The sequence below is a fragment of the Mustela nigripes genome, chromosome 12 (genome assembly GCF_022355385.1).
Source record: "Mustela nigripes isolate SB6536 chromosome 12, MUSNIG.SB6536, whole genome shotgun sequence".
NCBI classification, from domain to species: Eukaryota; Metazoa; Chordata; class Mammalia; order Carnivora; family Mustelidae; genus Mustela; species Mustela nigripes.
In genome coordinates this window covers 113,802,266-113,827,788 of record NC_081568.1, presented here as the reverse complement: position 1 = coordinate 113,827,788, position 25,523 = coordinate 113,802,266, and the positions used below count along the sequence as shown (strand labels likewise).

Genomic DNA, 25,523 nt, shown 5'->3' with positions numbered 1-25,523 from the left:
ATAATGATATTGAAATGACTTCTGCTTATATAGTACTTTTACTTTCAAAGATTTTTCACATCAATTAACTCATTTTTATCTTCACAATAACCTGTGAGATAATTAGGTAAACTGTCATCATAAAATTGGAAATAGGTTATTCTTTCTTATTTAGAAATGTTACTTTCCCCCATCTAATCCTCATTACACCAAGGGAGCAGATTAAACTTTATTATAAAATTTTTTTTCCCCTCCTGCATATGGAGTCAATAAAAGGGGTTGAGTATTCCTCAAAGCTGTAAGACACCAGATTGAAGATTAAGGCATGTATATGTGTGTATAAAGATTTGTTACATTTAAAGACTATTAATGCACCTTAGTCAGAACATATAAGAAGGTCCCAGTTGACCCTGTCTCCTTCTTGTGTCCTTTTGCAGACACTCTCCATTCACTCCAATACAGCCTTTTGGTCTTTAAGGATGTTGTGGAGGACAGTGACTGCCATCCTCCCCTTCCCAACCTCCCCCAAAACGTCAGATTCCTTAGATAATAGGCCAAACTCCATATTTTTCACTGATTCTATTCTTTATCAAAACTTTCATAGGTCCCTGATTTTACTAGGTACTGTATTACTAGGTATTGGTCTTAATCTAATAAATCTAATAAACTAAATTATGCTAAGGTACAAATTACTGAGAATTGTCTAATAGCTCAACTCACCTGAGAAAACTGTATCCATCAGAGGAACTAGAAAGGCAACCGTTTCTTACTTCAAGGGATAATTAGAGGAAGTAGAGATTTAGTCAGTCTGGTGGGAAAGCACAGGTCTGCCTGGTATTCTTTGTTTGGCCATACTGCCTAGTCTACTGCTCCACCATCTACTAATGAAGCTATCTGAGTTTACAAAGGCTAAGAAGGCAAGGAGTTCTGCCTGGATGTACTTACAGGTCACCGTGGATGAGTCCATAGATCTGTGGCATGCTCTGATGATAGATTCCTCTCAAAATAATAATGAGGAGAATCACCACAAAGGCTGGAAGTCCCCAACTCAGAAGGAAAAACAGCAGATATCGTCTCTCTGTGTGTTCATCGTTCATCACCAGTACATACCAGAAATTCACAGACTAAGGAAGGAAACAGAACAGAAAATGAGTAAGTTCTGGTCTAATGTCACAGGACACAAACTCACCTGGGCTGGACATAAAGTGTTATGGTCCAACAAAGGCTAGAATTACTTAATAATTATTTTTTTGTTTGTTTCTTTGTTTTTTAGATAATTCATATATTTCGTACATCCAAGAAATTAAGAATACCTCAAAAATCTTGAAACACTGGAAAATATTAACTGTACTTTTTATTTTCCTTAGTTTGCTTTGATTTATTTACAGCCATAGTCCTCTGTGATTGTTCTATGCATGTTGAAAAAACATACACTGATATTCAAACCTATTTCCCATGTGAACAGCTTCATGATGATAATAAAGTGAACAGCCCTTTGTGTCAGACTTTGGAAAACTTTTTAAAAGATTTTTATTTATATTTTTTCAAGAGTGAGAGAGAGTAAGTGCACGTTGGGGTGGGGGAAGGAGCAGAAGGAGAGGGAGAGAGAGAATCTCAGGCAGACTCCCCAGTGAGCACAGAGCCCGACATGGTGGTCAATCTCACGACTCCGAGATCATGACAGAGCTGAAATGAAGAGTTGGTTGCTTAACTGACTGAGCCAGTCAGACACCCCTGTTAAATTTTCTTAAGGCCTTATCATATGAGAGGGCTAGATACTTTTCCAGGGAATGGGTATATAATTGTGAAGAGAGCCCCATGTCAGTCCCCAGCAGAAGACATATATGAGTAAACAGAAAATGACTTCACAGAGACAAAAGTTCTGCGATGAGATAGGTTTTGTACCTATTTTTCCTTCTCAGTTTATATGCTCTTTTTTTCATTCATGGACTTGACAATTATTTATTGAGTGCCTACTAAATTTCAGGGACCAGTCCAAGCATGGGGGATATAGAAGTGAAAGAGATGAGGGAGGTATTTACTTTCCTTTATGTTAGTTTCCAAGGAAGTGGGAAAGAAGTCATCATAGAAAGTATGTATTTTATATTTATCATGTATTTTATATCCATTATTTCTTATTAAGATAAGAAATATAAAAATGAGGGACACCCGGGTGGCTCAGTCAGTTAAGCATCTGCCTTTGGCCCATGGTCTTGGGATTGAGCCTCACGTCAGGCTCCCTGCTTGGAGGGGAGTCTGTTTCTCCCTCTCCCTCTGCCTGCCACTCTGCCTACTTGTGCTCTCTCTCTCTCTCAAATAAATAAATACAATTTTAAAAAAAATTTAAAAAGGATAAGTATATAGAGGGGAATGAGGGGACACATTAGATAAAGAGAATAGGAAAAGAAAATGTTCTTATTGGCCCCAAATCCCGCACTTCGATCCTACACCTAAGCCAAATCTAGAACTTACATATTCTGCCTTCTAGTGTTCTTTTTCCACTAGCACACTTACACTTAATTATCATTTAGCACAGAAATGATATGTCATATATTTCACACAATGGTACTTCTCCACTAGATAAATCCCCCTTCTTAGTTTCTTATGGTGGAAAAAGTGTGAGTATAGATAAATTACATATATATACATACATACATACATACATATTATTCGTATATACATCAGAGGGATAATCAGTAGCAAGCAACAACAATCCCGTAGCTTCAGTTTCTTCATGTATACAATGAGGTTACTCTAAAGATTAAATGAGATATTATGTATGAAAGGCTGAGCACATAGTCAGCATAGGGAAATGTTGCCAGCTCCTTTAAATCTCCTATTAGGATGTCAGACAGTGTGAAAGACAAAAGATGAATAGTTTAAGAACAAAGTAAGCTGTGATATGACGGAAGCTCTTTCTCTGTGATAAATAAACATGCCTTATGTTCATGGAAAGGCTTTCAGGTGCTATTTACGGAGGCTTCTAAGTAAGACTCTATCTGGACCAAATCAGCCTTGAGGGATTAGTATTAACTGGGCTAAACAAGGGAAAAATAAAAATGTTTGGTTACTTGGAGATTTTTGTCTCTGAATTTTATTTCCTGTCAGCACTCCATATCTTTATGTATACCTGCATATATCTATAATTATGAGTAATTTGAGTTGTTGCTTATGTAAATTTGTTCTAACTTCTTTTTTGGATCATTAAATCCAACAGGGTTTTCCCCGTTCTTTCCATAATTAGTACAGGGACACACACCTAAGTAAGTGTGATTGTATCAAGTATCTAACACTGAGGTGATCAAACTGCCTGTCAGAGAATGAAAATTCAGGCAAAGAAAGGATGACAAGCCCATCTCCAAAATAAAACTGCTAATTATTTATTTTAAATAGATGTTTGTGTTTGTAACCATATAAGATGGTAACTCACGGGTGTTGTTGGTGGAAGTGTCAGAAAGCAGAGCATGGTAAATAACTCCTAAGTTGATTCATCATAATAGAGACTGGGATATTTCCAAAATGTCTGCCTTTACGAAAATGGACATTAGTTCCATCAGTTAGAATCACTCAACCTTTCAGCAATTGTTTGACCTTTACCAGAGACTCCGATAAGACTGAAACAAGTGTAACTGTTTGATTTGTACATGCACGGCTTCTGCTCCAAAGAGCTCAAGGCATAGTGTGGCTGAACAGTCAATTAAGCAAAACAAGTTCCTGTAGTCACCAGCTTTTGTTGACTTAAAAAAAAAAATCACTTTTCTTCCCAGAAGAATCCAACCACTGAGGTGTACCTTAAAGACTTATTTCCTATTGTATGTTTTTTTTTCTTTTTTTCTATAGAATTGAAATACTATGTAATTAAATGATGTCTAATTATTTTAGAAATACCATATGGCCCAAACATAAGATTTGTTTTGACTACCTAATTTCAAGTCTTACTTGAATTTTAAGTTATTTTAATATAATGTGGTAGGAATATGCCTAGGTCATGAGTTCTCCTTCTTAGAATCTTATTTCATCCCGCCCCAACATAAGCAGAGTGGGTTCATGACTCTGCTCCTCCACCCACAGCTGATTTGATCTGGAGAAGTCTGCCCCAGGCTGGGCCAATCATGAATCACTGAATTCCATGAAATTCAGTGACAGTCTAAGCTGGTCAGCTGGAAAAAGAGGACATACAGACTTTAGTGACGGAGAAAGGCAGAAGCACAGTGGAGAGAAAGTGTGTTTATAGAGAATATGGTTCGTGGGTTCAGTAGTTATCCTATATGCCTATTATTCCTTTTATGATGTAAATGTTTGCTTAAATTAGCTCAATTTAGTTTTTCTTTATGTTAAACGAAAAAAAGAAATTGACTGAGGTCTATATTGCTATTCAAAACCAGTGGAATTGAAACCACCAGTTACTACCATTCTCTAAACAGAGGAAACAGTGGAGCATTGACTATGTTCTTTTCCTTGTAATCAAGGTTCCTCTTTTGTAATCTAAGCCTATTTAAAGACCACTATGTTTGAATAATAATTTTATGCTGACAGACACATAGCATATGTGTGCCTTGGTGTCTGTGTGATTATTCAGTGTTGGAGCTAATGAAATTTTGAAAACTCAATAGTTTAAAGGGTATCACTCTCACCCAGACATGATTCAAGTGGACTGGGCATGGCTCACTATTCACTGCCCATGTGATGTTTTTCCTGCTAAACACTAACTGTGAACTGAGAATGGTAATAGTTAGGTCTCTATTTACACTTCTATCTCTAAGCTTTAAAAATTTTGTTAGAACCATCTTACAGACCATCTCAAGACATCATCATTATGTAGTCATGTTACCTTTTTAACCAAAATATTATCCCTGGGTTGCCTGGGTGGCTCACTCAGTTAAGTATCTGACTCTTGATTTCAGCTCAGGTCATCATCTCAGGGTTGTGGGATCAGGCCCTGAATCGGGATTTGTGCTGGGCATGGAACCTGCTTAAGGTTTTCTCTGCCCCTCCCCGCCCCAACCCTCTTTCCTTCTCTAAAAACAAAAAAAGCAAAATACTCCAACTCCCCCAAAGTTGTCCCCCAATTTAATCAAGTACATTAATCCAACTTGACTATACTGTATACATGCAGCATATGCATTTCTAGCATTAATATAATGTAAGCTGAAGGCAAGCCCTAAAAGATTCAAAGCTATTTTCAGTTTTAGCAACCAAATTAGACACTTCAAAAGAGAAAACTGAATAAAATGTTTTGCAGTGTCTAAAACTTGGTGATGTTACCACAGTCACATCTTTAATGTCACTTCTCAACACTGGTGCATCTGAATTCCACCTTCTTACTTCTGTCAGTGCTCACCACTGAAGGATGATGTATTTGAATTTGTACACTTTTCGCAATTACCAGCATTTCAAGATTACCTGGGTGAAAAGAGGCAAAGGATCTGTGCTCAGAAAACTATAAAGTACTCATGGAAGAAATTGAGGAAGACACAATGAAATGGAAAAATGTCCCATGCTCATGGATTGGAAGAACAAATACTGTTAAAATGTAATGCTACCTAGAGCAAGCTACACATTTTATGCAATCCATATCAAAATACCATCAACATTTTTCACAGAGCTGGAACAAATAATCCTAAAATTTGTATGGAACCAGAAAAAAGACCCTGAATAGCCAAAGGAATGTTGAAAAAGAAAACCAAAGCTGGTGGTATCACAATTCCAGACTTCAAGCTCTATTACAAAACTATAATCATCATGACTGTATGGTACTGACACAAAAACAGACACATAGATCAAGGGAACAGAATAGAGAAACCAGAAATGGACCCTTAACTCTATGGTCAACTAATCTTTCACAAAGCAGGAAAGAATGTCCAGTGGGAAAAAGAGTGTCTTCAACAAATGGTGTTGGGAAAACTGGACAGCCACATGCAGAAGAATGAAACTGGACCATTTCCTTACACCGTACACAAAAATAGACTCAAAATGGATGAAAGATCTCAATTTAAGACAGGAACCCATCAAAATCCCAGAGAAGAACACAAGCAGCAACCTCTGTGACCTTGGCCACAGCAACTGCTTGCTAGACATATGTGTATATATATGTATATATATACATATATATACAACATATATATTTACATTTATACATATATATATATTTTTAAATAATATAAATACTATACAGCCATCCAATAAAAGAAATCTTGCTTTTTGCAAAGACATGGGGCTTGGTCCCGGGACCCAGAGATCATGACCTGAGCCAAAACCAAGAGTCAGATGCTTAACCGATGGAGCCACCCAGAGCCCTCCATTTTAACAAATTTAAAGAAAACTACCTAATGATATTTGTGACAATTTCCTGTCATAAATACAATCTAGAGAAATACAGGAAAGGAGAACTTGAAGAGGTACACAATCAAAAGATAAACTTTCATGTAAATAGTGAACACTATAATGATGTTTTAAAAAACTTGAAAAGACATGGTAATTAGTGACTTAAGTTTTGACATGGTTCTAAATGGATAAGCTGTATGTTTTTGGCCAATATTACTTGGTTCTTCTGGGTTTCAATTTCTTCTTCTAGTAAAGGGACAAGTTAAACTGTAAGTTATTAACAATTTCCTGACTCCCAGTTTGTGAGTGAATCATTGTAGAAATTACAAATACTGAAATAAAAACACGAATGGTATGGATTTTGGAAGTAATATAGACCTTACAGATCATCTGACCACACAAATCCTCTCATCTAGAGATGAGGAAACAGATGTAATCAGAGGAAAGCACAGTTTTTTCATATGCTGCTTAGTTACAGAACTTGGGACAGAACACAAGTCCAAAGCTCTTCTGAAGACTGATTAAGATTTATTTCCATAGAGACTCACACAAATATTGAGAATATTATTTGCATGAGAGCTTTTTTTCCCTCTCTCATTACCCCCCACACACTTTATATGTCAGTGCAGATGCATTTTTTAATAAAAATGTGGACATTACCATTTCTCTTTTCCTTTCCTTTTTTTTTTTTTTGCTAAGACTAAAGGACAATTTTAAAATGTTTATCAGAATATAAATCACTCAAACATGACTGTGGCCTGTGATAGATTAATTTTTGTAAACCTCGTATTAAAACAAATGAAGAATTATACAACTTGAGTTAATAATTTTTGTTGAATTTAATAATAATTTCGTAATTTGGTTTAGTTACTGATTTTACTCAGTTATATACTATCTTGCCAGAAAAGATTTTTGGGAGGCTCAATAACTCCTAGTGGAGAGCGACAAAGTTAATTGGTGCAAATTTAATTTATTTTTACATTTCAAAATATTTTATTTATTTATTTGCTAGAGAGAGAGAAAGAGAGAGAGCGCACAAGTAGGGAGAGTGGCAAGGAGAGGGAGAAGCAGGCCGAAGGCAGACACTTAACTGACTAAGCCACCCAGGCGTCCCATTTGGAGCAAATTTTAAAATGTTACACGGAATAGTTTATGAGAGGAAGAATGCAACCAATATTTACTTTTTTTTCTTAAGTTAAACATAGACTGCTTGAACCCCATACATTTTTATACTATGTGGGATAAGATTGGTATCCAGCTTGTTATTTAATAGTATTTGGTTATTAACCATGTCACCAGAAACCCTGGACTGATTTATAGTATCAAGTTTAGTCAGAGGTCATGGACACTATTAATTTTGTCATTAACATACGTTCTTAGTCATTCATTTCAGAGAAGCGTCTAAGAAATATTATCACATGTCCTTGCTCCAGTTATCCTCTCTCTTAGCAATTTTTACATGAAATAAATTGCAAGGCTTTTTGCGGACCAGAGAATTCTGTATTTCCCGGGTATATCATTTTTATCTTGGTAATTACCCGTCTGTTGTCCTCAATACCTTTGATGTCCTGTCCCACCCCCCCCCCCCCCCCTCCCCCCCCCCCCCCACCCCGACTGCCTGCCCAATTGAATCAGTGACAAAGGAAAAACATGGCTACTTTTAACATTACCCTTCTTTTTGCTATGCCCTGATACTAAGTGGCCTTTCTGCCAAGGAATAAATATGTATATTTGCCTCCACATAGCCTGATCTTACAGAAAAGTTAAGGCACAAGCTATAAATGATCAAGTATAATTGTAGAATGATTTCTACCTTTATTCCACCATTTAAAAAACATGTCCCTTAAGTAAGCTTTAGTTTCAAAATAAAACATTACACTGTTTCCATAAGCATGAAATCAACAAACTGCAGGAGCAATCTAAAGTTTGGATATTGTTCATAATTGAAGCAGATTGCTATATGATTTAGTGACAGGAAATGCTAATAAAACTGGGCCAAATAAATACACAGAAAAATTAAATTTCTATTTACCTATATTATATACAGACCTCAACTTACTGTGATTTATTCCTTCAGGGGTTAACTCATGGTCTGGCAATCCATTTCATGTAAATGCTAATAATAAAGGCATAAATTCTAGGAATTTATTCTAAGAATATTCCATAAGTAAATAAATATTCAGAATGCAAGGATGTTCAAGGAAACATTGTTTATAATAGTAAAAATAACTGGAAGTAACTAGCATTTCAAAATAAACTGAAACAACCACATTATGGAATGGAAAAAAGTGTATCTGTACTTGGTGAATGTATACATATACAAAAACTTAGATGAACTATATATAAATAAGTAAATATATATACACACACAAGAACACACACATATGTGCTTTTTACATATTTATAAACATTTGTATATTTGTGGAATATTTCTGGAAAGATATACAGGAAACCATTAACACTGTTTACCTTTGGGAGTAGGGTTGAGGGTAAAGCAGAGAGTTGAGGGTGTGTGAAATAGGGAGAAACAGATGTACGTTTCACTTTATATTTCTCTTCAGTGTTTGATTATGCTTTGTACCATTAGTATATACAATTTCTAAGAGGAAAGCAAATCAAAACAGAAAAGGAAATGAAAATAGAACAATAAAAACTAAGGAAATAGAGTAAACATATAACGAGAGTTTAAATTCTCGCTGTCAAACTTTCTCTAAGTAGACAAGACTTGCTGTTTTTTAAGGAAGTGGGAAATGATTTCAGTAATTTCACAGTGATTTTATATGAGGAGCAAATAGAAGGATAAGTCAAGTTCCATGGCCTCAAAGGGAATTTGTGAGAAGTTTGCTTAAAAAAAAAAAAGGCAAAATAATCTGTTACTATATTCTCATAATGTGTGGTAGAACCTCCTTGTCAGAAAAACGGGAAGGCCTAAAGAAACAGTGAAGGCCACCAGTTAGAGATTCCGCGATGAGCCACGCATGTACTTCAGTAAAGAGGTTAGAGGTTATTTACACAGCTTGCTTTAGCTTCACAGCTAGTTGGTGTCTGCCTCACCCTAAGTCTCTCCCCACTATTATCAAGTAAATTCTTTTTTTGGGGGAAAAAAAAGAGTGTAAATTAAATTGGAAAACCAGAGTTTTCAACATGATTCAAAATCAATGAGATATGGGCCACACATATTTGTTTAGCTAGTAATATTTGGTACATATGTATGGCGTGTTGTATAGCTTGTGCCAGGCCCAATTCCAAGCTCTTTTCATGCACAAATTCATTTTATCATTCCACAATCCTCAAAGACAGGTACTGTTATTACAGATCTGATTATTCAGATAAAAATCTAGGCTCAGAAAAGTTACATAACTTGTTTACCAAAAAAATTCTTCTTTAGCTACTATAAAAATATAATCCAATTAAAGGTATATGACAGAGAAATAAAAGTTCAAGATAAAGTCATTTAAGTGCATTTTTTTTGAAGATTGAAGATACGATGCAAATCAAAATAAATAGTAATTCTGATATACTAAACCCAATGATTAAGTTAATGGTTAACATTTTGTCCTAAGTTATGCACGCACACACATCTATCAAATTCTCTCCTCCATACTGTTAAAAATATGAAGTAGAGGGGTACTAGGTGGCTCAGTTAGTTGAGCATCTGCCTTCAGCTCAGGTTGGGATCAAGCCCCAGACTGGGCTGCCTGCTGGGCGGGGAGTCTGTTTCTTCCTCTCCTCTGCTTTCCCCCAACTCCCTCCCAGCTTATGATCTCTCTCACCTGTCTCTCTGTCAAATAAATAAATAAAATCTTTAAGAAAATATGAAGTAGAGCCACCTGGGTGGCTTAGTTGGTTAAGCAACTGCCTTCAGCTCAGGTCATAATCCGGGAGTCCCGGGATTAAGTCCCACATCGGGTTCCCAGCTCCATGGAGAGTCTGCTTCTCCCTCTGACCTTCTCCTCTCTCGTTCTCTCTCTCACATTCTCTCTCTCTCAAATAAATAAAATCTTAAAAAAAAAAAAAAAGAAAATATGAAGTAGAATCACTAAAATGTTATTTTATTTTTTGAAAATTTTGAACCCTAATTGACTAGAAGGACTGGATTAACAGGGGCCTAATCTTTTATATAATGTTTTAAAAATGGATTCTACTTTTTGAAAAAAAAAAGATTTAGTAGACAGTATTTTATAAGAAGGAAAACACAGGTTGGTAAAGGAATAACCTCTTCCCACAAAATAACTTATGAGAAGTAACCTACTAGAATCAGAAGTTATTGAATTTTTCCCTTGTGGTCACACCACAAACCATGAAAAATGTGTGGTATACCATTTGAAATACATTAAACTTCAAATAGTTTTATTTACTGGTACTTTAAATAGTTTTCATAACCATCAGCCATACAGAAACCTAATTAGCTTACTAAATGTTCATCAGCCACAATTTTATTTACTGAAGACTGGAAAAAGAGATCTAGAGTATACCAGTCTCTATTAAGTTGGGTGAAATCTTATATGCAATCTCATCTAATGCTCCCCCAAAGCAGGAAAACATTTTGAAAGTTGGTCATTTCCCCCTATTTGAATGCACTTCACTGACTGGATGCTTTCTGCTTGTAGGAACAGCCTCTTCAATTCTGACAGTTTTACAGGCTATCAAAGTTCTTAATTGAATCAAAATTTACTTTTTTCATTTTTTTTAAAAGATTATTTATTTATTTATTTGACAGAGAGAAATCACAAGTAGTCGGAGAGGCAGGCAGAGAGAGAGAGAGGGAAGCAGGCTCCCTGCTGAACAAAGAGCCCGATGTGGGACTCGATCCCAGGACCCTGAGATCATGACCTGAGCCGAAGGCAGCGGCTTAACCCAGTGAGCCACCCAGGTGCCCAACTTTTTTCATTTTTGACCCATTTGTTTCATTCTTCCTAATGGACCTGCAGTCCGGTCTTTCTTTCCTGTAGCATCCCTTCTAGTGTTTGTAGACAGCTATCACATCACTCTAAATTCACTGCAGGTTAGCTATCTCTAGCTGACTCAAAAGTTTCTTACAGGACTATTTTCAACTTTTCATCAGCTGGTTAATGCTCCTGGTGAAACATGATTTATGAAAGTGGTTATAGGGTCCCAAGCTTGTCTTGAACCTTTGTAGATTACAGTGTAAACCACGATGCCCTCATCTGCCTCTATGCTGTTACTAATGTAACCTAGGTCTGTATTGTTTTTGTAGTTGTTGTTTTAAGCAATCTGGTCACACACTTGACCACACTAAGTTTGTGTTAAATAAAATATTTCAAGTTGTTTACCTTAACCCCCATCAAATTAAGTCTGTTTCACTCTAGGTTTCAATCTGTCACAGCACTTTCTCTGTATTGATTGTACCTGCATCCCTAACCCAGGCAGCTTGCTGTTTTAGCTGTCCTTCCACCTCCGTATCATCTGCATACCTGATAAGACAGTTTCCTGTGTCTTCATCCAAGTCATTCATCAAAAACTGAGTAGGTCAGGGACATGGACAAAGTCCTTCTGCACAACACTGGGGACCTCAGTCCAAGCAGATAAATAACATACATGCGGTACACACGGAAAGTTCAGCTTTGATAAACGCCTAAAAAATCTTACAATCAGAGAATCTAGCAAATATTATTTTAATTTCAGCAAATATTACGTTTTATGTTATATCCTTGATATTTAGCTTTACTTTTTTATTTGGGAGGGATTTTGAGAATACCATAAACTTTCCATAATTAGAGCTGTTTAAGACTTATGAAATAATAATTCTATGAGGAAGGAATTATTATCTTCATATGAAGATTTAGCAACAAAACTTAGGAAGAGCCAGTAACTTGATTAAGTTTACAAAGATAGTAGCAAAACCAGAATTCAATCCCAGATTCAGGGCTCTAATTATTGCAACTAGCTCTATTAACTAAATAACTCAGTGCAGTTCTCCCTACAACTATAATATCATACCTGGGAAACTATCCCTTCCATGAGACTGTATGGTATTCTCACATGCTTTCATTACTGCTGTACAGTGGAAATCCCACATCCTTTTATTCAACAAGAAAGAAGAATGTGCAAATGACTGAATGCATCTGTTTATATAAAATAGTTCACAAGCATTCTAAAAATATATAAAACTATTTCTATCATATGAAAGATGTAACAATACTACTACAAAGAAAGCATTAAAGGCAACATTTCCTTTAGTTGAACCATTAAATTGATGACATTAATACTACTGAATTGGATCCAACTTTCATATTTGCCTCTTTATCAAGCAAATCAGCATAGGACAATAAAGGGAATTTGGGATTTTAGTCAGAAAGGGGAGAGTTCAAGTCTCTCCCCAACACTTACTAGTTCCTCAGAAGAGTATACTAGGACTCTTTGGGTCTCACTCCATACTTTCTCCCCAGGTGATCTCTTCCAAAAATAACAGAGTCATATTCCAATTGTAAGTCAACAATTTTCTAAAGTATTTATAGCATAGGCTATATATAAATCTCTGCTCTGAGCTTTAGTCCTGTGTATCCCCCATCTCTCAAAGTCCCCATTGGAAGTCTCACACAGGAGGAACTTCGTGCTCCATATGTCCCAAATTTCTCATCAACCTTCCTCCAATTTCCAGGGGTCATTATTTCACTTCAAGACACTACTGTCTATCCAGCCCCTCACACCAGAAACTTGGGAAACATCTTTGGTTCCACCTTCTGCACTCTTCTTAACCAATCTCTACATTCTATTGCTATACTGAAAAAGAAAGAAAGAAAGAAAGAAAGAGGAAGGAAGGAAGGAAGGAAGCGAGCAAGAAAGGAAAAGAACAGAAAAATGAAATCTCAAAAGCTGTCCTATTCCCCTGGCTTTTTCTGCCAGTCCCAGGTTCACACTGCCTTGTTCTCCTGCCTGGATAAGCTAACGGTACTTAATTAGCACCAATGTCAACTCTTTTGTCACGAATTCACTACAAACAGGGAGATATTTCTCAAACACAAATGTTACCGTGTTACTTGTTTAATTCTATGGCCTCCCCTAGAACAAAGTTCAAATTTCTTGCTGTGGTTTACAGGCCCCACATCACAAGCCTCATCTTGCACCACTCCTTAATTTCTACCCCTTCTAGGTTTCTTCTCATTCCCCCCAATTCACTATAATTTCTGATGTTGTACAGCTTATAAAGTTTTCTTTCCATCGATCTCCTGGGAATGCGGTTATGGATATATGGAATCATTTCCATCTCAGTATGAAGAACAGCAGATAGGAAGAACACTCCATGCAGATTCACTGGACAGTAGGAGGGGGTGGGAGGAGGAAATGAGGTACCCACCTGAATGAGCATCCAGCTAAACTGGCAAAGATACAGATAATGTGTGACGGCAGCCACGGCCGAACAGCTCTCCTCTGCGAGTTGGGGACTTGCGTATGCAGACACCAGAAACACAATCTGTAAGAAACAATACCTGTATTTTTAAATCATGCTAAAATCAATCAAGAATATTATGAAAATAAAACTTTCTCATCAGAATCTAGGATTCAGTGACTCAAAGAGAAAATAAGTTGATCTGTTGCTCAAACCGAGATAACAAACAGTCATCTAAGAATGGCACTACATAGACTTTCATGTTTCTTCCACTTATTTATCGGAATATAGTTGACATAATGTTACATTCGTTTCAGGCGTACAACTTAGTGATTTGACAAGTTTGTACACTATGCTGTGCTCACCACGAGTGCAGCTGCCGTCTATCCCGTTACATCGCTACTAAAATAGCGTTGATTACTTCCCTTATGCTGTGTCTTCTGGATTTTTACATTTCTTAGAAACAATGAACTATATGAAATTATGCTACACATTGCTCTGGTCTATCAAGAGATGATTTTCAAAGTAAACCCTGTTCTTATTACGAATGGACAAGAATCCCATGAAATACATTTATTTTGGCTAAGTAGAAAAAATAGACATTAAAAGTCAAAGCTAATAAGAAGGAAAAGAAAGAAAAGCAAAAACTCTGATTTTATCATCATCTGCATCTTCTTGTTGTGAAATAACAAGTAACAAAACAGACTTTAATTTAAAATTTCAAATCCTAGGATTACTTTATTCCTTGGACTTTTATTTTTATTTCAACTGCCTCAAGACTTTGGTCAAAAGAAAGCTTCACAATGAGGCCTTTCTTGACCACACTGTTTTAAGATTATACCTTCTTGGGGCGCCTGGGTGGCTCAGTGGGTTAAAGCCTCTGCCTTCGCTCGGGTCATGATCCCAGAGTCCTGGGATAGAGCCCTGCATCGAGCCCTCTGCTCAGCAGGGAGTGACTACGCCACCCCACCACCCCCACCCCGCCTACTTGTGATCTGTCTTAAAAAAAAAAAAAAAGATTATACCTTCTTTTCTTCTGTCCTTCCCACACACACATGATGCCCCTACATCTAAAGAGATAACTCCTTATTTCTAATTTTTTAAACACTTATCACCTTCTAACATGCTCTGTAATTTGTTTATTTAGTATGTTTCTTGGTTATTATTCACCTCATCTACTAGGTTATCATCCTCACGAGGGTAGGATCATTGAATATTTTAGTCACTGATGTATCCCAATCACACAGCCCAGTGTCTGGCACATAGTAGATATTCAGTAAATACTTGTAGAATAAGTGAATAAATAAATGAAGTGAAACACTCTTCTGGGTTCTATCATTTTGTATTTTCTACAATATATGATTATTGTGTTAAATATATATTGTGTTAAATTTTATAATGATAACTGCAGATGGCAAGGGAAAATTTGGAGCAATGATCGTATACCGTAACTTCTCAAGGAATAACCTCCCTTTTTAGGACAGCAACCAAGTCTTCTTGATTCTATATTTTAATAAGCCACCACTGTGGCTGGAATATACAAATGTTTGATAAGTGATTGTTTAAAGAAAGAATGATTGATTCCAAAAAGACGAAGGGTGTTCCAAGAAGAAAACTAGCTGACTTATGCCTTAAAACCCAACTTCTTTTTTATTTTATTTTATTTTTTAAAGATTTTATTTATTTATTTGACAGACAGAGATTACAAGGAGGCAAGAGAGGCAGGCAGGGAGAGAGAGGAGGAAGCAGGCTCTCTGCGGAGCTGAAAGCCTGATGTGGGGCTCCATCCCAGGACCCTGGGATCATGACCTGAGCCGAAGGCAGAGGCTTTAACCCACTGAGCCACCCAGGCGCCCCCAAAACCCAACTTCTAAGAAGGGAACATAAGTAACTCTAAGTCTGTTTGAATTTTTAAAAATGAATAATGTGCTCAAAACCAAATTAGAACAATGGGTCAAAGTACTGCTTTTATCTTCAAATGAAATATGTGCCTACCCAATCTTTTTGTTCTAAAACTTGTGTCCATTAAATTTCCTTGAACACTGCTACCCAGTGGTAACCCTAGGGTAGCATCTCTGGGGTAAATTTGTCAGAATCTGGGGTGAGGCTTTACATGCTCCGAACATCTTCACTTTGCAGGGCAAGACTCACCATAACCACCCTACTTAGTTAAAGAAGCACTGAAATGTTAATTAATAAACTTATAATAATATATAAATCTCATGCCATGTTGAAATGACTCTTCCCTGGTGGAAATTATTGAGTACTTTCTGTACCAAGTAGAGAAGGGGGGAAAAAAAGTTTTTCTTTCTTCTTTTCTTTCTTTTTTTTTTTTTTTAAGCTGTAGACACTAAACTCAGTTTACTCTCCTGGAACTAATTTTTTCATCAGTAGTAGGAAGATGGAAAAGATAAACTTTAACGTTCCTTTCTACCCCAGGATTCCAGGATTACTTTTTAAATGAGAAGCATTCCTGAATCAAATTTTTGTTTATTTAGCCCTGGATTTGAAGCATTTGTAACGTACACTATTAAAAAAAAAAAAAAAAAAAGCAGAAGCTAGAAATTTATGTCACATTTCCTAACAGTCTGAAAAAATGAGTTCTCTGAAAAAATGAAGTCAACAAATTTGCCTTTCCAGAACATATCATAAATAGCTTTTCAATTATTAGAGCTTATTTTGAAAACAGGCTTAGATTTTCCTAGATCTTATCTTCTAATTTCTGAATTGTAAAATGTTCTGGATCATAAGTTTCCTTTTCCTAAATACCACAAATATTCACTGAACACTTTCACGAAAATACTAACAGGAAACACTAAGCACCCAAACTACCTTAAAAGCTGCTGGACATGCAGACTGAGAGATTCAGTGAAAGAAAGGGAGGGGGGGGAGGGAGGGAGAAAGAATTTTAAGATTTTATATTCTTTCTTTTTACAAAGTGGAATCTATTTCCATAAAGGTTTTATAAGCATACCTAAAATAAATTTGAGCCTCTCTAATTCATTTCCTATAATACAGATTGCGTTGAATTTCATCTGGTAGTTTTGTTCTAATCAACCTGAAGAGTTTGCTGTGTAAAACAATGGTGTAATCCAAATTGTAATTAATATGCTTAGTTTTAAGCATTCTATAAGACTATTTATAAATGGTATGCTAATGTGAATAAGTCTTAGTCTCTTAAAAACCTTTTCTTTGAAACAAATTAGTACAGGTTATTGTTTGAACTACATTTACTTTCAGAATACAGTTTTAACACCCAAAATTCTCTCCTTAAGGTATGACTTCTTCATATTTTATTATGTTTTAACCTCCTTTTCTAAGTCATCAAAATGGCAGTTACAAATCTACTTTTGTAAACTATGAACATTCTTCCAGAATGATCTTTAAATTACAAGAAATACTTCCATATGCATAGGAGGAGATAGGTCAGCAAGAGAAGGTTGATTTGTCGCAAGGCACATTGCTATGACAGGATGAGCTAAAAATACTTGGGAGAACCAGCTATTACGTGTAACCAGGCACATCTGAAATTAAATTAAACTGAATTAAAATACAAACTAAATGATAAAGGAAAACAAAATGCCATCTTCTAGCATATTTAGCACATGTATCTTTTAGGCAGATAATGCAAATAAAAAATGAACTTTTACCATTGTTCTTTTACTCAAACACAAAGAGATGACCAGGAAAAAGATTATTTTCACAGTCAGTTCTCTGGATGCATTAACACCATAACAGAAAAATTTTTTTTTTCAAAGGTTCTCAGTCACTCATGTATTGCTTCATTCGGTAAGCAGGTGAGTACCTACAACCTCCATAGCATTATGCTACGCATGTGACATGGACAACGCCGTGGCATGGCAGCAAGGGGCTGCATGTTTCCCTTGTTTCCTTGTGCAACCCACATACTAACAATGTGAAGTCATTACTGTTTTTATACCAACTTAATAAATAATGAAAGAGGATCTCATACTGGAACTAACTTTTTAGAGACATTAAACATATTCTAAAGTTAAAGTGGGATTCAAATCCTGTTGTTGTTGTTGTTGTTTTTTAAGATTTTTGTTTATTTATTTGACAGAGAACACAAGTAGGCAGAGAGACAGGCAGAGAGAGAGGAGGAAGCAGGCTCCCCGCTGAGCAGAGAGCCTAATGTGGGGCTCAAATCCCAGGACCCTGGGATCATGACCTGAGCGGAAGGCAGAGGCTTTAACCCACTGAGCCACCCAGGCACCCCTCAAATCCTGGTGTTTTGATTTATATAGTGTTCTCTGTAGAACAGCATGCTGTATCCTATAGAAATAAATTAAGCACAAGTCTGCCTCAAAGTGCTGAAATTCTACTTCACTCTCTCTCAATCCTTTTGTTTTTAAAGATTCTATTTAATATTTATTTATTTGAGAGCAAGAAAGAGCATACATACATGGAGGGAGGGGCAGAGAGAGAGAGAGAGAATATCTCGAGCAGCCTCCATGCTGAGCACAGAGTCTGACAAGGGCTCCATCTCACAACCCTGAGATAATGACCTGAGCCAAAAATCAACAATTGGACACTTAACAGACTGAGCCCCTCAGGGGCCCCTCTCAATCCTTTTAACCAATGGTTCATGAGCTACCAAAGGTTCATAATGACAATAGAATGCAATGCCAATAGAAAATACAATACTACTCCTATTTCTATGTTTGTATAACACATATAAATCTTAACTAAAGAGAAAAGAAAAATAAACATAGTTCTGCAGAGAGAGAGATATTCTGCTAGTAACATAAAATTCTTTGCTTCTGGTTGTTGAGAGCTCTCCTGTACCCATGTAGTTTTCATAGTAAATATGGAGCATGTGTCTTTGTTTGCTTGGGCTAAATAATAACCAATAACAAAAATTGGTTTTCTTGTAAACATCAATTCTCAGTACTCCTTATATACCCATCCCCCTGTTTACTATGGACATTTTCACTCTGCTCTATAAAATACCCTTCTGTCTACTTTCCATCTCATCCAAAACCTACTCGGTTTTTCCAAGACCAGTTCAAATTCCACCTGCCTACTGAGATTATGACAAGCTCCTAGACTTTTCTATTTTTTAAAGTGGGAAAACACCTGTTATTGAGTATTTAAAATGAGCTGAATATTGTCCTTTCTAATAGGAGAGTGCCTAAGGGTAAAGCCACACACAAGATGCAATAAAATGTGACAGGTGTTATCAAAGGATATGTAGTAAAATGCCAGGGAAACACAGTCAAGACTGATTAGTTCTACCTTTGGGAGTCAAAGAAATATTTAAAGAGGAAAACAGAATTGTCTTGGTATGGCCTCTTAAGTCCAATCTGCCCCATCCACCTGCTCTTCCTAAGCTTATCTTCCACAAGATCTTTCCAAGCATTCTATTCTAGCTGTACTGATAGCTATTCCTAAAACATGTTCCACCACCTCTCAACTCTTTGCCTTTGTTCTTCTTCTTCCTCCTGCCTAGAATTTCTGTCTCATCTTCCTCTGCTGAAATCATGTCTACTTTTTTTTGACAGAAATCACAAGCAGGCAGAGAGAGAGAGAGAGAATGAGAGGGAAGCAGACTCCCTGCCGAACAGAGAGCCCGATGCGGGGCTCGATCCCAGAACTCTGGGATCACGACCTGAGCCGAAGGCAGAGGCTTTAACCCGCTGAGCCACCCAGGCGCCCCTCATGTCTACTTTTTAAGGCATGCTGGCAATGTCAACTCTATCATGAATATATGGCTTTTTCTTTCAACCATAAACAAACTTTTCCTCCTCTGAATATTTAAAATAGGATTCTATTAACATAAGGTTTGATTTTCCTAAAACCTCAATTCTCCCAATTCTTAGATAAAATCAACTGTAATCTCTCAGAAAACTGTCAACTCCCTAAAGGCAACAAATTGATCTTATTCTTTATTATAATTACTTTGAGGTACATTTTTAAAAAAAGAAAACATAGCAAGTATTCATTATCCTATACAGATCCTATCATGGGTTTAAGCATATTGTTTGTTAAAACAGCTATATTGGAGTATGACTGACAGACAGCAAATGCTACATGTTTGAAGTGTGTATGATTTAACAAGTTTTGACATATATACGTCCATGAAACCATCATCACAATCAAGATAATTAACACATCCATCCTTCCCCAGAATTTCCTCATAACCTTCACTGGATCTCCCTAGTAACATTTTAATTGTGTATTCTTTCACCTTTTGATGGATATTTAGGTTTTTTTTTCCAGTTTTTGATTTTTACAAATAAAGCAGATATGACTATATGAGCCTCTGTAGGGACTTATGCTTTCTGTTATCTTGAATTAATATCTAAGAGTAGAATAGCTGGATCATATGGCAAGTGGGCATTTAATATTCTTAAAATTTGATACATTATTTTCCAAAGTGCTTGTAACATTTCCCACTCTCATCAGCAATGTATTAGTGTCTAGCCACTCCATATTCTCACTAAAGCTTGTTCTGGTTAGTAAAAAAAAAAAAAAAAAATTAGCCTTCTTACCTAATAGGTATATGTAGTTCCTCATTGTGGTTTAAATTTGCATTTTCCTAATCAGTAATGATGATAATTTTTTCATGTGCTAACTGCAAGCCATATCTCGTCGAAGAAGAAATGCCTGTCTGTCAAGCTCTTTTACCTACTTTTAAAATTGGGTTGTTTTCTTACTATTGAGTTTTATGAGTTATTTTTATATTCACGATACAAGTCTTTCATCAGGTATTTGATTTGCAAATATTTCCTTCTATTGTGGCTTGTTTTCAAAAATTCTTTTTTTTTTAAAGATTTTATTTATTTATGACACAGAGAGAGATACAAGTAGGCAGAGAGGCTGGCAGAGAGTGCGGGGCGGGGGGAAGCAGGCTTCCTGCTGATCAGAGAGCTGGATTCGGATGCGGGCTCCATCCCAGGACCCTGAGATCATGACCTGAGCTGAAGGCAGAGGCTTAACCCACTGAGCCACCAAGGTGCCCCACCATTAAGTATTTCTATGTGCTGAATTGTGTCCCTTCAAATTCATACATTGAAATCCTAACCTCCAGTTACTCAGAATATAACTGCATATGCAAATAAAGTCATTAAAGAGGTAATTAAATTAAAATTGTGGGCCATTACCCAATATGACTAAATTTCCTTAGAAGAAGAGGAAATTTTGGATACACACAAGCACATGTGCAGGAGAAAAACCACATGTTTAAGGGAGAAGACAGCCATCTATACAGCAGGGAGTGAGGACTCAGTATGAAATCCACCCTCTCACCACCTAGATCTCAGATTTCTAGCTTTTAGAACTGTGAGAACAAATGTCTTATTTAAGCCATACAGTCTGTGATATTTTGTTATGGCCGCCTTAGTAATTTAATACAAGTATGAGGCCAGTTACATAATTGTTTTTTGTAGATGCCATTATCAAGTTGAGAAAACTGCCATCTATTCCTGTTTGGTTGGGAGATTTTACCAGCAATGGATTTTGAATTTTGGCAAATGATCTTTCTCCACTGAAGTTACAAAAAATATTTATTCCAGTTTTGCTTGCTAATATGATGCAGTAATTTGATTGATATTTGAATATTAAACCAACTTTTCCATTACTGGGATTTACAACTTTGTTGTGATGTACTGTCCTTTTGATTTGCTAAAACTATATTAAGAAATATATGCATCAGGGCTCATGAGGAACACTGGTAGTTTTCTTGATATGTCTTTGTCTCATTTTGGTATCAGGGTAATGCTGGTTTCAGTGAGTTGGTAAATATTTTCTCCTTTTCAATTTTCTGGAAGAACTTGTAAAGAATTTACACTTTCTTCTTTCTTAAGCCCATATTAGGACTATAGTTTTCTTAGGGGCAAAATTTTTAAATACATATTCAATTTTTAAAATATATAACAGAACTATTCAGATAACCTAATTCTCCCTGAATGAGTTTTGGTAATATGTGTCTTTTTAAGGAATTTGTCTATTTAACCAAAATTGGAAAATCTGTTGGTATAAGGCTTTTTTAAAAATCATATTCCCTTATTATTCTCTTAAGATCTTTAGAATCTGTAGTGATGCCATTTCTCTCATCCAACATACTGGTGATTCAGATCTCCTTTCTTTTTCTTCTTGATCATCTGGCTCAAGGTTGATGATATTACTGATCTTCTTATCTTGGCTTCTCTATTGTTTTACTGTTTTCTATTTCAGTGATTTTCCCTCTTTCTTAATTATCGATTTCTCCTATGTATTTTTAATTTAAGAATTGGTTTTCTTTTTATGTAGTCTGCTTTTGAAACCTTACTTCTTTTTCTAATATAGGCATTTAGTTCTATAAACTTTCTTCTAACATTGCTTTAGCAGGATGCCTCAAATTTTGATACATTATTTCATTTTCATTCATTTATGAAATTCCCCTACTGATTTCATTTCTGACCTATGGATTATTTATAAATGTGCCAGTTAGTTTCCAAATATTTGAGGATATTCCAGTGATCGTTCTGCTGATTTCTAGCTTAATTCTATTGTGGTCAGAAGATACATTCCTTATGACTTTAATCATTTTTTTTAAAGATTGTATTTATTTGACAGACAGAGATCACAAGTAAGCAGAGAGGCAGGCAGAGAGAGAGGAAGGGAAGCAGGCTCCCCCCTGAGCAGAGAGCCTGATATGGGGCTCGATCCCAGGACCCTGGGATCATGACCTGAGCTGAAGGCAGAGGCTTTAACCCACTGAGCCACCCAGGCGCCCCTGACTTTAATCATTTTTAATTTACCAGTCTATGTTCTGTGTATACTTGATAAAAACAAGTATTCTTCTATTGTTAGTTTGAGTACTTTATAAATCTCAATAGGTCAGATTGGATGACAATTATTTAAAAAAATTCTATATTCTAAGAAAAAACAACTCCCCGAAAATCTATGTTGTTACAGCTTTTCTGTTCTTTTTTAAAAAGTTTCTATCAATTATTGAAGAGATCTTTAAATTCCCAACTACAATTGTGGATTTGTCAAGTTTTCCTTGTGGCTCAATAAATTTTTGCATGCACATATGTATACATACATATATGTATGTATACACACCACACACACACACACACACAGATATTTATAAAAAAGTATTTTATAAGAAAGAATATTTTAAAGTAGGCATGGAGCCCCAATGCAGGGCTTGAACTCACAACCCTGAGATCAAGACCTGAGCTGAGACCAAGCATCAGATGCTTAACTGACTGAGCCACCCAGGTGGCCTTGCGTGGCATATTTGGAAGCTTGGTTATTAAGTACCTGAATATTTAGGGTAATTATATCCTCTCAATAAACTGACCCCTTTATCGTTATGGAATGATCTTCCTTTTTTCTGGTATTACCTTGCTCTAAAATCTACTTTGGTGTTAATATAATCAATCCAATGTTTGTCGATCTTTTAACTTTTGACCTATAGCTGTCTTTATGTTCGAAATGTGTTTCTTGTAGGCAGTGTATAGTGTCTTGCTTTTTTATTCAATTTGAAAATCTCCTTCTAAATGGCATAGACTAGTTGTATTTAATCTGATTTTGTATGCTGGTTTTTAAGTCCAGTATCTTGCTGTTTGATTTTTTTTTATTAGGGAGAATATTACTTTTATTTCAGTATTTCCATTGTATTTCCTCCAATTACATGCTGAATAGAGTGCACTAATGCAACTGAAACCCCATGGCAGAGTTTTTTGCTGTTTCATTTTTGTTACTTCTGTGAGAATTATCCAGTAATTTCTTTTAGCTATTGTACAATTTAAGACATTTTATTCAACTTTTATTCCTTTCTTTTTAGAGATGTACTTATTTATTCTAGAGGGGGAGAAAGGCAGATGGACAGGAAGAGAGAATCTCAAGCAGACTCTCCTTTGAGCACAGAGCCCAGACAAGGACTCTATCTCAAGACCTTGAGATCATGACCTGAGCCAAAACCAACAGTGGGACATTCAACCGACTGACCCACCCAGGCGCCCTAGCCTTTATTCTGAAAAATATTTTAGTTGACAGGTTTTTTTCTCCTTCAGTTAAACATGTTGCTCTACTAATTCCTCATTTATTTTATTTCTGACAAGAAATTTGCTGTAATTCTTATATTTCTTCCTCTGCACAGAATTCTTTCATTTTTGTTGTTTTAAAGATCTTTCTCTTTATGTTGCTTTTGCTCAATTTTATTATGATATACTTTTTGTATGGTTTCTTCATGTTCCTTCTGTTTGGGGCTTATTAAGCTTCTTGAATATGTGTGTTTAGAGTTTTTAAGAAATTTGGGAATTTTTAATTGTTAAGTTTTTTTTTTTAAGATTTTTATTTATTTGACAGACAGATCACAAGTAGGCACAGAGGCAGGCAGAGAGAGAGAGGAGGAGGAGGCAGGCTCCCTGCTGAGCAGAGAGCCCGATGTGAGGCTTGATCCCAGGACCCCGGGATCATGACCTGAGCCGAAGGCAGAGGCTTTAACCACTGAACCACCCAGGTGCCCCTAATTGTTAACTTTTTAACATGCTTTTCCCCGGCCATTAAAATGCTCTCTCTCCAATCTTTCTGGCACAAATACACATGAGATGCTTAATTTTCCCCCCACAGCTCACTGGTGCTCTGTTGATTTATTTTGACTTCCTCTTTTTTTATTTTAGAGTAATTGATACTGCAGATTTTCAAATCTGCTTATTTTTTCTTCCATTATTTCTAATCTGCTACTACTCCCAACCAGGGTGCTTTTCTTCTCACACATTGCAGTTTTCATTTCTAAAAGTTTGATTTAGTTCATTTTGAATCTCTCCCATGTCTCTGCTTAACCTTCTGAATGCACAGAGTCAGCCATAATAAACGTACTGGTGTCCTAGTCAGCCAATTCTAACATCTGCAAGACTTCTGTATTAGTTGATTTATTGACTTAATCTCTTAATTATGCATCATATTTTCTTGCCCTTTATCATGTCTTACAGGTTTTTTTTTTTAACTGAATGTCAAACACTGTGATTTTACCTCTTTGGGTATTGGACATTTGTTCTCCTATATTTTTGAGCTTTGCCCTAGGATGCCCATGGAAGAAGCAGTTTGGTCTTTCAGATTCTTGCTGTTAAGATCTGTTGGGCAGGGCCTGGTGCTCAGGCCAATCATTCCACAAGGCCAAGGCCAAGGGCAGACATTTCTGTGTACTCTACGCAAGCATTTGTGGATCTTGAGGTTTTTAGTTTAGTAGGGGGAAAAGACACTACTGATGGCTATGTGTAAGCCCCTCCCATTATTCACCTTTGCCTTTTGCAGGACTCTCTAGCCTTGGATAGTTTCTTCACACACATGGGGTGGTCAGTACTCAGTGAAAACTAAGAACTCCATGCACATAACCAAGGTTCTTTCCCTTTCAGTACTTTGACCTGCGAACTTTAGCACCTTGGTTTTCTCAGACTCTCATCTTGTCCCCTTAGTCCTTTGACTCTGTAGACTACCCCTGGATTCCTCCTTTTTGTGGCAAAGCCTAGAAAATTTTATAAGGCAGTATTCCAGGGCAACTACTAATCTCACCCTGTTTGTTTCTTACACTTCAGGGACCCTTATCCTTCACTGCTTGAGGTCAAGCCTATTGAAATTGTTGTTTTGTATATTGTTCCGTTTTTCCATCTGTTTCAGATCTGAGGGCAAATCTGGTCCCTATTATTTCGTCTCATCTTGAAGCAGAATCTTGCCAGTATTAACACCTTTTAGATTCTGCTATTAATTTCCCTTTTTCCTGATTAAAATATTTACTATTATTATGGTGTTTTGTCTTGAACTTAACTGAACAGCACCTGAATCTAAATTATCCACTTACTCTATTTTGTGATTTTTTTTTTCTTTTAATGGTGAAGTAAAGAAAAGGGTGGAA

The 25,523-nt window shown here is 36.3% G+C and overlaps 1 protein-coding gene across 1 annotated transcript in view; it reads right to left on the bottom strand.

Moving 5' to 3' along the window:
• ADGRV1 (adhesion G protein-coupled receptor V1) overlaps positions 1-25,523 on the bottom strand; it is a 527,902-nt gene that overhangs the window by 166,157 nt on the left and 336,222 nt on the right. The window contains exons 85-86 of the mRNA XM_059416383.1: positions 13,622-13,738; positions 925-1,103 (exon numbers count right to left, since the gene is read on the bottom strand). Of these exons, the coding sequence (XP_059272366.1) occupies positions 925-1,103; positions 13,622-13,738 (296 nt within the window). The remainder of the gene's footprint in view (positions 1-924; positions 1,104-13,621; positions 13,739-25,523) is intronic.